General features: G+C 35.0%; 1 protein-coding gene across 1 annotated transcript; it reads right to left on the bottom strand.

Annotated features, from left to right (window-relative positions):
* Positions 1–726: 726 nt before the first annotated feature.
* Positions 727–4,571, bottom strand: LOC149142283 (amino acid permease 3-like). The gene is made up of 7 exons (XM_089446423.1): positions 3,895–4,571; positions 2,827–3,060; positions 2,655–2,748; positions 2,064–2,278; positions 1,795–1,934; positions 1,464–1,691; positions 727–1,336 (listed from the first exon to the last, which is right to left on the bottom strand). The coding sequence occupies exons 1-7, from the start codon at positions 4,013–4,015 to the stop codon at positions 920–922; spliced, it is 1,449 nt and encodes a 482-aa protein (XP_089302549.1). The 5' UTR covers positions 4,016–4,571; the 3' UTR covers positions 727–919.
* Positions 4,572–14,172: the final 9,601 nt, after the last annotated feature.

A 14,172-nucleotide genomic window follows, 5' to 3' on the forward strand; every position in this document is an offset into this window, starting at 1 on the left:
TCCAGTGAAGGCTCTCAGTACTATACATCCAATGTGCAACAGATGAGAAGTTCTGCTCCAAGAGTTATCGGTTGCAAGATTGTTTTAATGACTTCCGACAGCATAAATCCAAATAATTTTCAAATAAAGGATACTACTCTATAGTAGATGGCACGATGCAAACTGTCTCCCAGGAGTCCAGCAATTGAACCAGATTATATTAGACTGCAGAATAGTTAAAGTCTTATGCAAACAAACTTCAAGCTTTGCCGGGGGAGACACTTTGCGTACAACGCTGACCCGGCCAGAGACTTACCCAGACAAGTGTGTAAAAATAACATAAATTTCAAAAATATATCCTTTATGACTGGTTTGAATTCAATATATAGTCTCCGGGCCTTTTAACCAAGTGATTCGGCAGCTGTGCTTTAGAATTGTGGTCTTTAATTTTGTGTTATTTTGGCATATTCAAGGACCTTTGGTATCTCAAGTATTTCTGTTTTGTTGCTAGAACTTTTAACCAGCCCAGGCTCACGCCAATGGCAGCTGTGTTTTGGGCCTTGGGGGTCTCTGTACTTCCAGATTATTAGTACTCTGTTGTTATTAGTTCTCTGTGCCTTGCTTCCATATGTCAGGGTAGACTTTGTACTTCAAAATTATATATTATTAGCTTAGTTTAACCATAGATGAAATGGTCCTAGGCATTTTTGTGATCAATTTTGTCCGAAATCAATAAAAAAATTTAAGGATCATAAAATTAAAATTATTTAGTCTGCAAAGTGTTCCATGGATTTTTCACAAAAATAATCCCAACAAAAGTGACAATTATCTTTGGTTCATAGAGAGAGAACATCTGTTTTTGACATGGACAGTCACTGGTCCACTGGATAAAGAAAATGGCAAGCCATAAAGACTGACTGCGTATGATTGCATTAGAATACTATACTGTAGCGTTCCTGTCCTTCCAACTTTGTACCACGCCTTCTATGGATCCAATCGCAGCCATTAGTGAAACCAGGAAACAGACAAAGCTTAATGTCTGCAAAAAGATCCACCTCCTTGTCCACCCTTGGATTTTTGAATGTGCAATATACATTTCTACAGGAAAATACACTGTCAATGGCCAGAAATTCATGGCACCTAAAATTCCCAGCACATCATTGAAGAATGGAAATAAGATGGCTAATGAAGTGGTTGAAAGAACAAATGCAGTCCTCCAAACCAGCCGAAAGAAATTAATGTTGTACAAGCCATAGAACGGAATGAGCATTCCGTACTGATCATTGATAAATCTGCTATTTGGACACCTGTCAGAGAACCATTGTTCAATAAAAGCGAACACTGGTTGACTATAAACCTGCAAAAAGGATTAAAATCATTTCTTCTGCACTCGAAGGATTTGTCTTAAAAAAGGGCAGCTGAACAGCAGTATTTCTATCATTACAACATACTGAGAAACAAAAATTAGAAATGGGGATTCATACTTGATATGCTCCAAGTAGGTGGAAAGCAACGCATGCGTTACCAAAGTCAACTAGCCAATAAGGCTCATAGAATCCAAAGCTTGTTAAAAGATTACTAGGTGCATTGTTACCAAAGGCTGCATAGCCAAAGCAGGCGCACAGGACATAGAAGACAGTTGTTATCGAGATACCAAATAGAGATGCCCTCTTCATGGTTATGTTCTCTGCAGGAGGTGATTTCAGAGTATCCTGCAACAGAAAATTTCAAGAGGAGCTGCAATTAGTTAAGCATTTTCATAACAAACAATGTCTTTTGCTGTGCAAGTGACAAGTTCAAGTGAATGAGTTGTACCTGTATCTCAATGAGAACCACCGAAAATGAATAGGCAAATGCAATGTCACCAAGAGCTTGGAAGACAACCCAAACTTTTTCAGCTTCTCCGATTGCACTACTACTCACTCCGTCAAGAGTTCCCTTGATTTCTCTATTCGCTGCAAATGTCAGAGATTACCCTCATATGTTGATTCTTGTCACAATAAAAGATGCAGATAAATGCTTTAATGTAATAAACCCTTTTCATATTTCTTAAATAAAGATAAGGGTATACTAAACAAGCATACCAATCACTTGGGCAACCGCAAGACCCAATCCTATTGTTGCATATGAGAAAGACATAATAGCAGCAGCAATCGAAAGCCACCAAGCTTGATCAAAATTTGGTATTTGAGATAAAATGATTTGTACCAATCCAAAGAGGATCGTAAAATTGCCACCAGAGGACCGACACAAGGAGTCATGTCCATTCTTGTGGAAACAATTTGATCGTCCAATCGCTCTGCCATGTTTTGAATATCAGTTATAATTATACAGTATTAGGCTTGAGCATGGTTAAATTATACATTTCACAATATCTCATAAATTTGATGGACTTGAGCAAAGTCCAACACAAAAATGTTTTTATATCTCTTAAATTTCTGAAATATAATTATTCCAAAATATACCATATAATTAAAAATAACCCTTTTCAATTAATTTAGATAAAAAAGAGAAAAACCCTTTTCAATTAATGTAGACAAGAAAGAGAATATGGACTTTCTCCAGAATTGCTAATAGAATTGGACTAAATAAACCCAATACCACTCCTGGACAATTTTAACAGCCTGAAAGTCATTGTGGCTGTGAATTGTGGACTTATGAACAATACAACTTACACCATACTGAGCGAAGCAGTGATTGTGTATCCAATAGCAGCTCCGTACAAACTCAAATACTGCACAAGCCCGCAGAACCATATTTGTGTTTTACCTGAGAAATATCAGTTATTAGTATATTCCTAATCACACTAGTCAGAACCTCGACAAAAGAGGAGAGTACCAATAATACCTAAATTTGCTCTCACAGCATCAATATATGTGGGATTGCGTTTTCCTTTGGTTGGATGTCCCGATCTATAGCAATCAGCTAGCAAACAGGAGGTATAATAAGTTATGGTTGAGAAAATTAGCATGGTTGCAATTCCAGCAATCCATCCCAGTTGTGCCATACACCAGGCCAATGACAGTATCCCTGACCCTATTACTGTTGTGATGATGTGTGCACCTGCAGTCCATACATTACCTGCCCCAGTACATGGCATTAGAAAGAACCCAACTTGAAGTTTGAATGATATGCACAGTTACAAACCAGAAATGATCTTTGCAGCCAAGAAACTCCATGTCTATTAAAAATTTATGGAAGCTGAAGTGGCTTTGCCTTTTGAATTGGGAGGATTGGACTGCTAATCAGCCTGAAACCACTTAAAATTAGTTTATGATCTCAATTGCTACGCAGGCCTGATTTAAACGTGAACATTGCAGCACCCAAATTAGAGTTTATAGATATTAGAGCCATGATAACGATTTAATAGGCATGATTATCCATTTCATCAGTTAAGGTTTCATTGGGTAGATGCAGGCAGACTCAAAACTTTGTTTAGTCATTGCAATACATTTTATAGGCTGGATGTTTTTTTCAGTAGTCCTTAGTTTTAATGTTGGATGGAAGAATGATCTGTCTTCCACACCAGGCGGCTTAGACAGCTTAATTCCACAATAGTAATTCCCATTATCAACCCCTCATGAAATTTAAACCTATAACTGAATGAAAACTAAACCCCATAAACCAATTAATCTACACCTCATCAAAATTGCTTATAGAGCTTAGACATCTCATATACTTTTCCATTATTGTGATACAATCAAGGCAAGGCATATAATAGTAGATAGAGAGTGAAACCAAAACTGCAGATCAGGGAGTTAGCATCATCGGTTGTTGTCAATGTTATTGCAGGCATCTGGCATTGGATTTGAGTCCCCGGAGACATTAGTCCACTCCCACAAAAGCATCTGTGGGGATTTCCTTGAAGAAAAATAAGTAATCCTAGAAGTCTGCAGGCAAAAGAGCTAGTTCTACCTGTCCGTTCAAAGTGCCCATCATCATACACAGACCTATCTGCATCTGTGAAAAATTCAAGGTCCCTGTGCTTTCCTTCAACAATATTCTCTGAAAGCAAAGGTAACTTCATGTCCGCCATTTATGATCTGCTATCTATTAATTTAGATTGATAGATTTTGGAAAGTCCAGTGTCTTGGCGAGAAGACTGGTATGCCAACTTCAACTGGTTCTTGCGTGGCTGCGTTGCCTGTACTGCGTTACTCTAAACGCAAATGGAGGTACAGCTCTCCCCCATCCATCATCCGTGCTCAACAGAGCATTGACTCGTTCGCCAAACACAAACAAATGGTATTCCTCACGGCACCGGTTAATACCACATTGAACCGAACTAAAGGGTTTATTCCCCTACACATCTAAACTTTATTGACTTGTCTGGGCCCTCTCATATTATCTGAGTTGTGCAGTAATGGCGACCTGCACGCCTCAACCTCGCCTGTCCAGTGGTACTGCCCTATCTCTGGACACCCTTGCGGGAATGTGGAAAACACAAAACTCTCAATTATGATCACTTTGTGATTCGGTTGCATTCTGAAATTAATGGTTCGATTTAAACAGCTGAAAACCAGATTGAGACCTTCGGATTCCAGCCAAAATAATGCTGGAAAAAACAGAAGCATAAGGTTCTTCTCTATCACAGTCAACATGTTAATAAAAATTACAAGCCAGCTAAGTGTTTTGTTTTATTGATGCTCTTATTATACCGAGATACCTGTGGGCACTCGTGTGTACTAATTTTAACTGTGGACTCTATCCTATGATTGAAAATCTGGACTGCAAATTATAATCTATGATTGAAAACTGATGCATTGCATTTAGTCATTTTCTAAAAGATACATTGCATTTGGCTCATTTTTTGTTTTTAACCCTATGCTGATACATTGAATTCGTTACTTTAAAATACGATCCATTCAGTTTTTTAGATCATTCTATCTGTGATGGTTTTTTATAATTTTTTTCAAATGATGCCTTCTTATTATTTTTAAAATGCTATTAAAAACAAAACGAGAGAAACAATGATCACGTTTTTAGGGACCCCGTTCTGACTTAGAGAATTTGGAGATGGATCTCGAAAATTGGTGGAGATTGAGTTGTAATGGTGTGGAGATTTTCAGTTCAACTTTATGGGTTTTGAATTGAAATTTAATGCATGCATTGTTTTCAATTATTTGATTTTGTGGGGTTTTATTTTATATTAATTTATTTAGAAATGTTAAACTAAAAAAAACAATTTATTTATTTTTATATAGTTAAGTGAAGAAAAAAATAATTTATTTCTATATATTTAAGTGAAGAATAGAGTTTTATGGTATTTCATTAGTATTTTTTAGCCACATCTCATAAACCTATGTAAGAAAAGAGTATGTCTACCAAGATTTGAACCTAAATTATTATCACACTAAGTTTTGCAAGTTTTTAATAAATCACAATAGACAAAAACATATTAAGGATGCTACACATATGTTAAAGAAAAGAGAACCATTAGTCTTTTAAGAAATTTGACTTTCTTTAGGGAAGAATAGTCATATTTCTCTCATAATGAGACTTGAAGTGATTTGAATCATTATACAAACTTGCTCACTTAAATTCTTCTCCTTGGTTCACTTGGTAACCAACCATAAGGGGGAATTTAGTTGAATTTACACTAAGGCAATGTGGTTATGCCTATTAAAATTTAGGAAAATAGTTATCTACACCATTACAAACCACCTTGTGTAATACAAAAGGTCCAAGGAGAATGAAAGTAGCCTAGGAGTTGTTGGGAAAAAATATATATATGAAATTTTATGCTTTGTAGGAATATTTTAGGCATGGATTGTGAGAAAGTTATTTTATTCTTATTATCTTTTATGAAATTTTATTTTGATTTTTATGTATTGTTTTAGGTCATGTAATAAATATTCTAGTTTATTTGATCATTGTTAAGAAACATAATACACATATCTATGCTAAAAAGGAAGTAAAATCTAAGAGGTTCTAAACATAGTTATTAACAAGGGGACCTTTTATTGGGTTATTTTATTGTCACAAATAAACCCTTCACATGTCAATTTGGGATGCAATCTTGCGAGTTTTAAGAACAATATATGCAATAAATGATATTAAAAGGATTCTACTTAGCAATCATCTTGCAGTCTATTTTGAGAAAGAAATTCGATCTCGTTATAAAACTAGTGTTACCAGTGCAAAACTTCCTATGAATGTAATTAAATAAGCCACATTGAAACTAAAGATTATCTGCTAGTCCTTATCTTAAATCCCCTAGCAAAGTCCCACGGTGTAATCTTTCACTCTGTGAGATAGTGTTCATGCACTTAATAGTAGGTTAGATTTGAAGAGTCACGAGATTCTAGCTTTGGATTTTACCCTCTCTCAACCAAACGTTGAAAGCAAAACATCAAAATATGGAACAAAGCATTAAATAAAGAAAAGCATATATGCCAAGACTACCAACTAATGTTCGAGCAAAATATCTAACCCGAGTGTGAAATCTGCAACAGTTTGCTACCAATAAAATACTTGTTAGACGAAGTATGGGAGGTAAGAAATAGAGTATATAAAACAGAGCAACTTATACTTCAAAGGACAATAAAACAAACTTAGATAGACTAACCATAAACAAACCAATATTACCCAGGTATCATGGAAACATAGTATTGCAAATACTACATTGTGTAGTCGTGCTCAAATATTTCAAACCCTAATATAAAAATGAAATTGTTGTACTATCCAAACATGAAATCAAACTCAGATATAAAGGTCATGAATCAGATTGATGGTACTAAAATATTGTTCAAGTAATAGTTAATCTCAAATATAAAATTATGAGTGAAGTGATACATATCAATTATGAAAACAAAGTATCATAACCTCAATATGAAAATAAAAAAACAATATTGTTTCTCCTTCGTAAAACTCAGAGGATACTCGTTATTTCTACATTGTTGCACCTGTAACTAAGTGATCAACAAAGTTCCAAAGGTTAATTGTATTGTACAAGTTTCATGATAAACCAAATGATATAAATCAAATAGAATAAAAGCACAAAAGGTCAATGCAAAATAGAATTGATTTCAAAGGTTAATGCTTTGTTTATATCTCGTAGTATCGAAGTGATTTTAAATGAAGTGAAAAGGGGTAGAGCGTCATACAACACAAGGTTTGACATGATGTCAAATAAGCTTCTAGTTTGTGTCTTATGCATCAATTTTGCTCACAAATAAGAGTACATGGCTCCACTTTGTTAAACACTTACATGAATAGTCATAAACACAATATATATTATTATACAAATCGACATAATGCAACACTATAGGAAATAACACAAATATTATTTAATGAAACCTCCAAACCATAAGCTATGTTGATATAATGTACATGATAGCTACACAGCTGAGTGAGGGGCCCTTCCCACTGGTGGTGTGCTAGTTAACCTATAATCGCAAAAAGAAAATCACAACAAAACCATAAAACCAAGCTGAATTTATATTAATAGAAGCTTGTTATAGCAAGCATGTCAATACATTATATAGAGAGATGTAACTTCATAGAGTTTTCAAGGGGATCAAAACATTATTTTATCATAGAGTGCACTTGGGGGTGTACAACCCAAGCTAATTATGATGTAGGTGTTCTACCACATGACTCTTAAGGGTCACTGTTGAGAAGATAAGTGGTAAATATGATGGGTTGAGATGTGATCCCCTATATCACCTATTGATCAATATGGGGTTGAAGATGTTTTTCTCCCCCATGAGATTATGGGTTGAGATGTGCTCCTCGATGTGATTTTGGGTTGATGTGCTCCCCTATGTGGTTCTAAGTTTAGACTAAACTCCTCGATGTGGTTTCAGGTTGAGATGTGTTCCCTGATATTGTTTCAGATTGAGATGTGCTCTCCGACATGATAGAGGATGGTAGCTTAGGCTCCCCTCTAATGTCAAATTATTCTTCTTTTATATTTGAGAATGTTTAGCATATAAGCATAGACAATCAAGATATAAGCAGAGATGAATAGTGATGACATTTGATGATGAGTTACTAGATTGGATATGATTTGATGACAAGATTCTTGCCATGATTACATGATGTAGTTGGAATTTCCCCCTAGCTGAGAGGGAGTGTTAATTTTGTAACTCAATGACAAATTCCAAGCATGGGTCAAGATTCCTCTTTTTGAGAGGACCAATTTTGACTATTGAAGTGCTCAATTTGGACAAGGGAAAATGTATTTTTGAATTAAGCCCCACATGTGCATATTTGATTAGGTCCAACCAAAAGATAAATTAGAAACCCATGGATGGTTATAAATACAAGTCAAGTGACCCTCATTTGGACATTATCATGAAGAATTATTTTATTCTTCTTTGTTTGATTCTCTTGCACAAATCTAAGATAGTTCATGGAAGTTCGCTCGCATAGGTTTGAGATTGCAAGGTCCAAAACTTGCATGTGTGTAGGGTTTTGGATCACAACCACAGACTCGTAATAGGAAATTTTCAGTTATAACTGCAGGAACGCGATCTCATGCATGTAGTTGGAGGGTTTTAGTCCCACCCACATCGCATCATCCGTGCAATTGGGACCTAGGGTTTGGTTATATCAATTGACCGCAGATTTTTCTCGTTGACCACAAGGTTCGATAGTTGACCGCAAATTTTGCTCGTTGACCACAGAGTTCAACAGTTGACCGCGAATAGGGACAGTTGGTCGCAGACTTCTGAATCAGGGTTTTGATTATTGGCATTGTTGGGTTCATCTCATGGATATTATTTAGTTGATTTTGCTGGATAAGTTTATGGTTGTTGATATGGAACATTGTACTCCCTTTTGTTGAATCATTAAATTACAATCTGATAAGAAGAAGAATTTGAAAGGGTTTTCCCCATAATGGGTTATTCCTTGGTCTCTGACCAATCCTGGTGGCTTTATGTGTGAATGCTTTTCTTCTATTGTTCCTTTATGTTTCATTGCATTGATGATGATGTTGCTATTTCTATATGATGACATGTGTCATTGAATAATGTTGTAAATATGAATAATGTTATGATCATATGAGGTGAATTCTATGTGCAAATGATAAAATGCAATTATCAAAGCAAAGAACAATGTAACCCTAAGAAAATTTAACAAGACAAATCCTATTCTAGTTATGTGAACAACACATATGGTGAGACATGGTTGATTCACACATCCCCATGTTTGCCTTGGTGATGGTCCCAGAGCTCAAGAAAATTTGTCTTCTGATATCTTGGTTATTTCGAGGGGCTCTATTTCCTTAGAAAAAGGAGCCACACTTGTTTATGTAATTGGCATATTGAAGGAAAAAACCTATTGTATCATGTATAAATAATGCCATACAATATTATGAGAGGATAGCTAATTTTTCTCTAACCGCATTCAACCACACTCACTCTCACAGGTATTACGAGTCAAGCAACCACCCAGACCATTCCAAGCTGCGAGGAAAAACATTCAACCACACTCACTCTCACGGGTATTACGAGTCAAGCAACCACCCAGACCATTCCAAGCTGCGAGGAAAAATAACACAAGTACCTATCAAAGTACAATTAAATGTTGTCAATTTATTATCACAATGATATTAATGGCCCATAAAAACCTTCCCCTCTTAAGAATTCATGAACTCCTCCCCCATGAGATACCGTCCATTCTGTCTTGGTTTTATTTTACGCATAGTACTCATCTCTTCTCTATTTTGTTTTCTTCTTTCCTGGTCTCTCTCTTCGTTTTGAGTAATGATTGGATTGTTATTTGAACGATGTGTTGTCATTTGGGTTGACTTTAATTACCTGAGTGAGTAAAGGTCATATAAGTTTGATTTTATTTTTTATTATATGATTGACTTAATTGCATAAGTATCGTTATTAGTGGAAAGTTCATTATTTGTTTAAATGTTTCTACTAATATGGAAATTAAATATTTTTATTTTACGAGAATTATACATGGGCATGTTTATGGAAATTAAATATTTTTATTTTATGATATATTATAGGGTTAAAATTAACACATGAAAAATTTACAAAATATTAATTAAATTATAATTTTATTTTAAATTATTATTATTAAAATGATTAATATATATTTATTTAAAAATATATATAACAATATTTTTGATCATTTTCACATGGAGATTCTTAACATGTAAATAGACTTTGTTACAATACTTCAAGCAAACAATACGAATTACTAATATTACATGCCCAAAAATCACAACGCATGTTCACATGATATTTTTTAAAAATTAATCAATTTAATTAAAAAGGCAGAAAAAGCGTAAGTACTTTTGAAATAACTTTAAACCTTTTGATTTGTGACTACTACTAAAAATATTTTAAAATATTCAGTGGAGGTTAAATCTCTACTATCCACCAATTAATTATTGATAGATAAATTAAAATACTCGAAACCTTGTTTGAAATACACAAATACCTAAAAATATCATTAGAATGTACATATCACTTTAAATTAATTCTTGTAATTAATATTGAACTCTTTTTATTTTACTTTTGGATAAGAGGTTTTATAATTTTTGGAGAGAAGTCAAAGATGAGAATTTTTGAAATCAAATGGAGTTTTTAAAATATAAAATCTAGTTTAAAAAATGTCAATATCAAATTCTAAAATTCTAAAAATGTTTTTGAAAATTGTAAAATCGAATACATAAAAAAAAAACTAAAATTAAATTTAGAAAATGAATATATAATTTCTTTCTGTAACGGTATGTCTAACAACAAAGCACAACTCATTTAACCTATGATGAAAATAATAAATGTATAAGATACATAATTATTGGAAAACATTCATCATGTGCAAATCAATACTTTTTAATCTTTTATCTTTTTTGGTTCAATAAATTATTGCTGAGAAAAATGTTTTTATAGTTCACTTTGAGGGAGATGTGTAATTATTTTCATGTTCAATATAAAGTTAACACATGACATAATTTTAAAAATAGATTAATAACAAACAAAAAAAAATCAGTTACAACAATAAATAAATAAGATATTTCAATAAACATCTTAAATAGTTATATAATTGTATAAGTCAAATGGGGTTATCTTTGGTGGTTTAGTTGAATGATTGCCATCTTCACCACTCAAGGTCAAATATTTGCCAATAAAACTCTCTCTCTCTCTCTCTCTCTCTCTCTCTCTCTCTCTCTATCTATATCTATATATATATATATATATATATTTATATATATATATATATCGAATTTAAATTGGTATTACTTAAAAATATCAAAATATATCTCTCACAATGGAAACCAAGTATTTTGACTGCTTACGGAAGAGAAAATTTGAACAAACTAATATTACTTGCTAGATACAAACAAGCCCATCAACTATTGAACTACAAATAAAAGAAAAACAACTACTACAATCCATAACATAAGGTCAGGAGTCTAAGGAGGTCACTGCAGCTAGATCTTGGGTGTTGATCCTTGGAGGAGTTGAAGGCTTAAGTTCACACTAGAGGTGGCTCTCCAAGTTGGCTAGTTGTGCATCCAAGCTCACTAGGAACTAACGTTGGTGACATTGGACTCTCTTGATATCATTCAAAGTAGATATAATGTCATTCAACTCCCCATGTTTCTCTTTCAAGACCTTCCTTATAAGGGTTTCATCTTCTAATGAAGGGTTATGGAGTTCAACTAATGGCTTTGTCTTCCCCTGGTGTGAGTAGGGATGTGAACCTAGTGGGATACCTCCTCCAAGATTTTGGAATTTGAGAAAGCTTGACGGTCTTTGGTTGCGAGGGTCTCGAGTTGGTGAATTTTCTCGCGAATAGTGAGAGGGGTAGTTGAATAGAAGATGGGTGCAACCTCCTCTGCCTGGGATTGGGCTTGTGGTCTTCCTTGGGGGCCATTCCCACCCCTCACCTAGTGACTGTGAATGCATTTCCAGGGCATGACGCACTCGAAAGGGTAGAACCAATCACAAAAACTAAGACATAACTATCTACGAGAGAAGGTACAAAGGTCGAAGGTGCCAAAAGGAATACTGAGACGAGAACTATTGGGAGGCCTGATAAGGTTATGCTGACACAAGATGATAGTACAAAGAAGTGGGGTAGTAGATATAAATGTTCGGATGGGGTCAAGGTTCAACTAGTGGTCAACACACAATAGGCCATAACACTGAAAACCAAAAGCATTATGCAACAAACTAAATTGAAACAAATAAATTTCGAACCAAGAAATGTGAATGAAAACGAGAGTTTAAATAATACCAAAATGGTAGCTTCCCACATTGCGTAAGCTGTTAGTTGTGATTGTATTGAAGAGGGAGTGGCAATTGTCGTAGAAATAACCGATAACTTCATAGAAAACCACATAATCCAATGCTAAGTTCATTCAACATAGCTAGAATTGACCATTAATCTATCATTCTACTTTCCCCATGAGCACGAGGTCATTATGTGTAACAACCCCTGGTTGATTTCATTTGTAAATAAAATAAGACCAAGGTCATGGGACACGCATTCCAAGTTGAATGTTTGGAAAAATACTATAGCGGGAATCTTTTGTGGATTAATAATGGTTATGGAAATTGGAAAAGGCATTGGCAAAGACAAAGAGACAATAAATGATATTTAATTATGAAAATAAAGGAAAATAGGAGAAAAGGAAGGCGAAGAGACACAACTTTGCATTCAAGGGAAATTAGAGGAAAAAAGAAGGAAAATGAAGAAAATAAAGACATCAACGATAAAAGAAGCTCCAGAGAAACAATTGCTAGCTTTTTGGTCAATTTGAGCCTTTTGACAGTTTTAGGATGGAGCTCTAGTTCATTCTCTCACACTCTTACCCTCTCATACACTCTTGCACACTTAGAGAATTTTAAGACCATTCTAGTAATCACTTGGATTGGAGAAAGAAAGGAAAGGAAAGTTGCGAAGCACAAGGAGACAATGGATCAATAACTACATCTGGATTGTTTTGCAGGTAACAGGTTGCACATGTGATTTCCTTGTTGGTTTATGGATGCATGGTACATGAATGTGATTCCTTGGTTATGTGTTGTCATTGGCATGGATATTTTCCTATATTGACAGTGGTTTCAACCTTGTCTTGCCATTTCCTAGATAGCCATGGTGTTATGGGTTTCCCACTTGTTTTTCTGATTGGTTCTCAGGTTCCCTATGGTCATGGGTTGGAACAAATGCTTTGGAGCCCCGAAACAACTTGGGTTGAGTTACCAATTCCTAGAGCCTACAGGTTGGGACAAATTCTCTGAAGCCTTGTTGAGTTACTAGTTCTTAGAGTCATGGGTTGGAATAAATCCTCTGGAGCCCTGATTTAGCTATGGGTTGAGTTACCAGTTCTTGGAGCCCTGGATAACTTGGGTAGAGAATGATCTGGTTGATGTTAGTGATTTTTGGACCATATAGGTGAGATCAATCTGGTTGAGTGTTGAGGTGGTTTTGCCTCTGTGAACCCTTATTGGTTTTGTTTTGGTTTAACCCTTATGATCTTAGATTCATGCTTGGAATATGGCGCGGGGGTGATTGGATGAAAGAGAGACTTGTTTTAGCCCAATCTATGATCATATGGTACGTGGAAGTCCCTTACTTGGTTGGAATTTTCATATGTTAATAGGAGTTATTTTGCTATTGTGATCTATGAGCACTTGTACTGGTTATCATGTTTACATTATGGTTGATTTCTTATGGTCTTTATTCGGGTTACATCTTGGTTATATGATGTGCTCTAGCTATGGCTATTATTCATGATTAAGTTATTGGATGGTTGATGAATGCATGGACTAACAAGTGTTGTTGCAACTAGTAGAGAGGGCTTGTATCCTTGTTGGTGATTCTCAGATGAAATTGAGAAGTTTATAATCATATATTCATTCATGACCTATAGCTTACATGTATACCATTTGTTTGAAAAAATGTCTATCATGGTTTAGGCATGTCTAGGTCAAGTTCTTTCTTGAGTTTTTAATGATTAGCATTGTCGTCACCTTTGAATGCATTCTAGAAGTTACAGGTAGTTATGGGTATTAGTCTGGAGGCTGGCTTGGAAAAGTGGCTTAGATCCCGGAACCACTGACACAGAACTAGAGTTTTTGGGTCATAACCACATGGAGGTAGTCCTGTGGGTGCGGTTATAGCCTCCCAACTGCATGCATGCATGATTATGGGTGCGGTTGAGGGGAAAACCTAGTGAAAATAAGTTCTAGCTCAAGGATTGACCATCTGGGGTGG

The sequence above is a fragment of the Pinus tabuliformis genome, chromosome X (genome assembly GCF_031772625.1).
Source record: "Pinus tabuliformis cultivar Carrire ecotype Pingquan chromosome X, CPIR1, whole genome shotgun sequence".
Lineage (NCBI taxonomy): Eukaryota > Viridiplantae > Streptophyta > Pinopsida > Pinales > Pinaceae > Pinus > Pinus tabuliformis.

What these genes read in the sequence shown, in the direction of transcription:
- LOC149142283 (XM_089446423.1), bottom strand. Translation starts at nt 4,015, where the DNA reads ATGGCGGACATGAAGTTACCTTTGCTTTCAGAGAATATTGTTGAAGGA. An exon ending in TGCTGTGAGAGCAAATTTAG is followed by an intron (nt 2,749 to 2,826) that starts GTATTATTGGTA and finishes GATATTTCTCAG; the next exon opens with GTAAAACACAAATATGGTTC. An exon ending in TGCGGTTGCCCAAGTGATTG is followed by an intron (nt 1,935 to 2,063) that starts GTATGCTTGTTT and finishes TGACATTTGCAG; the next exon opens with CGAATAGAGAAATCAAGGGA.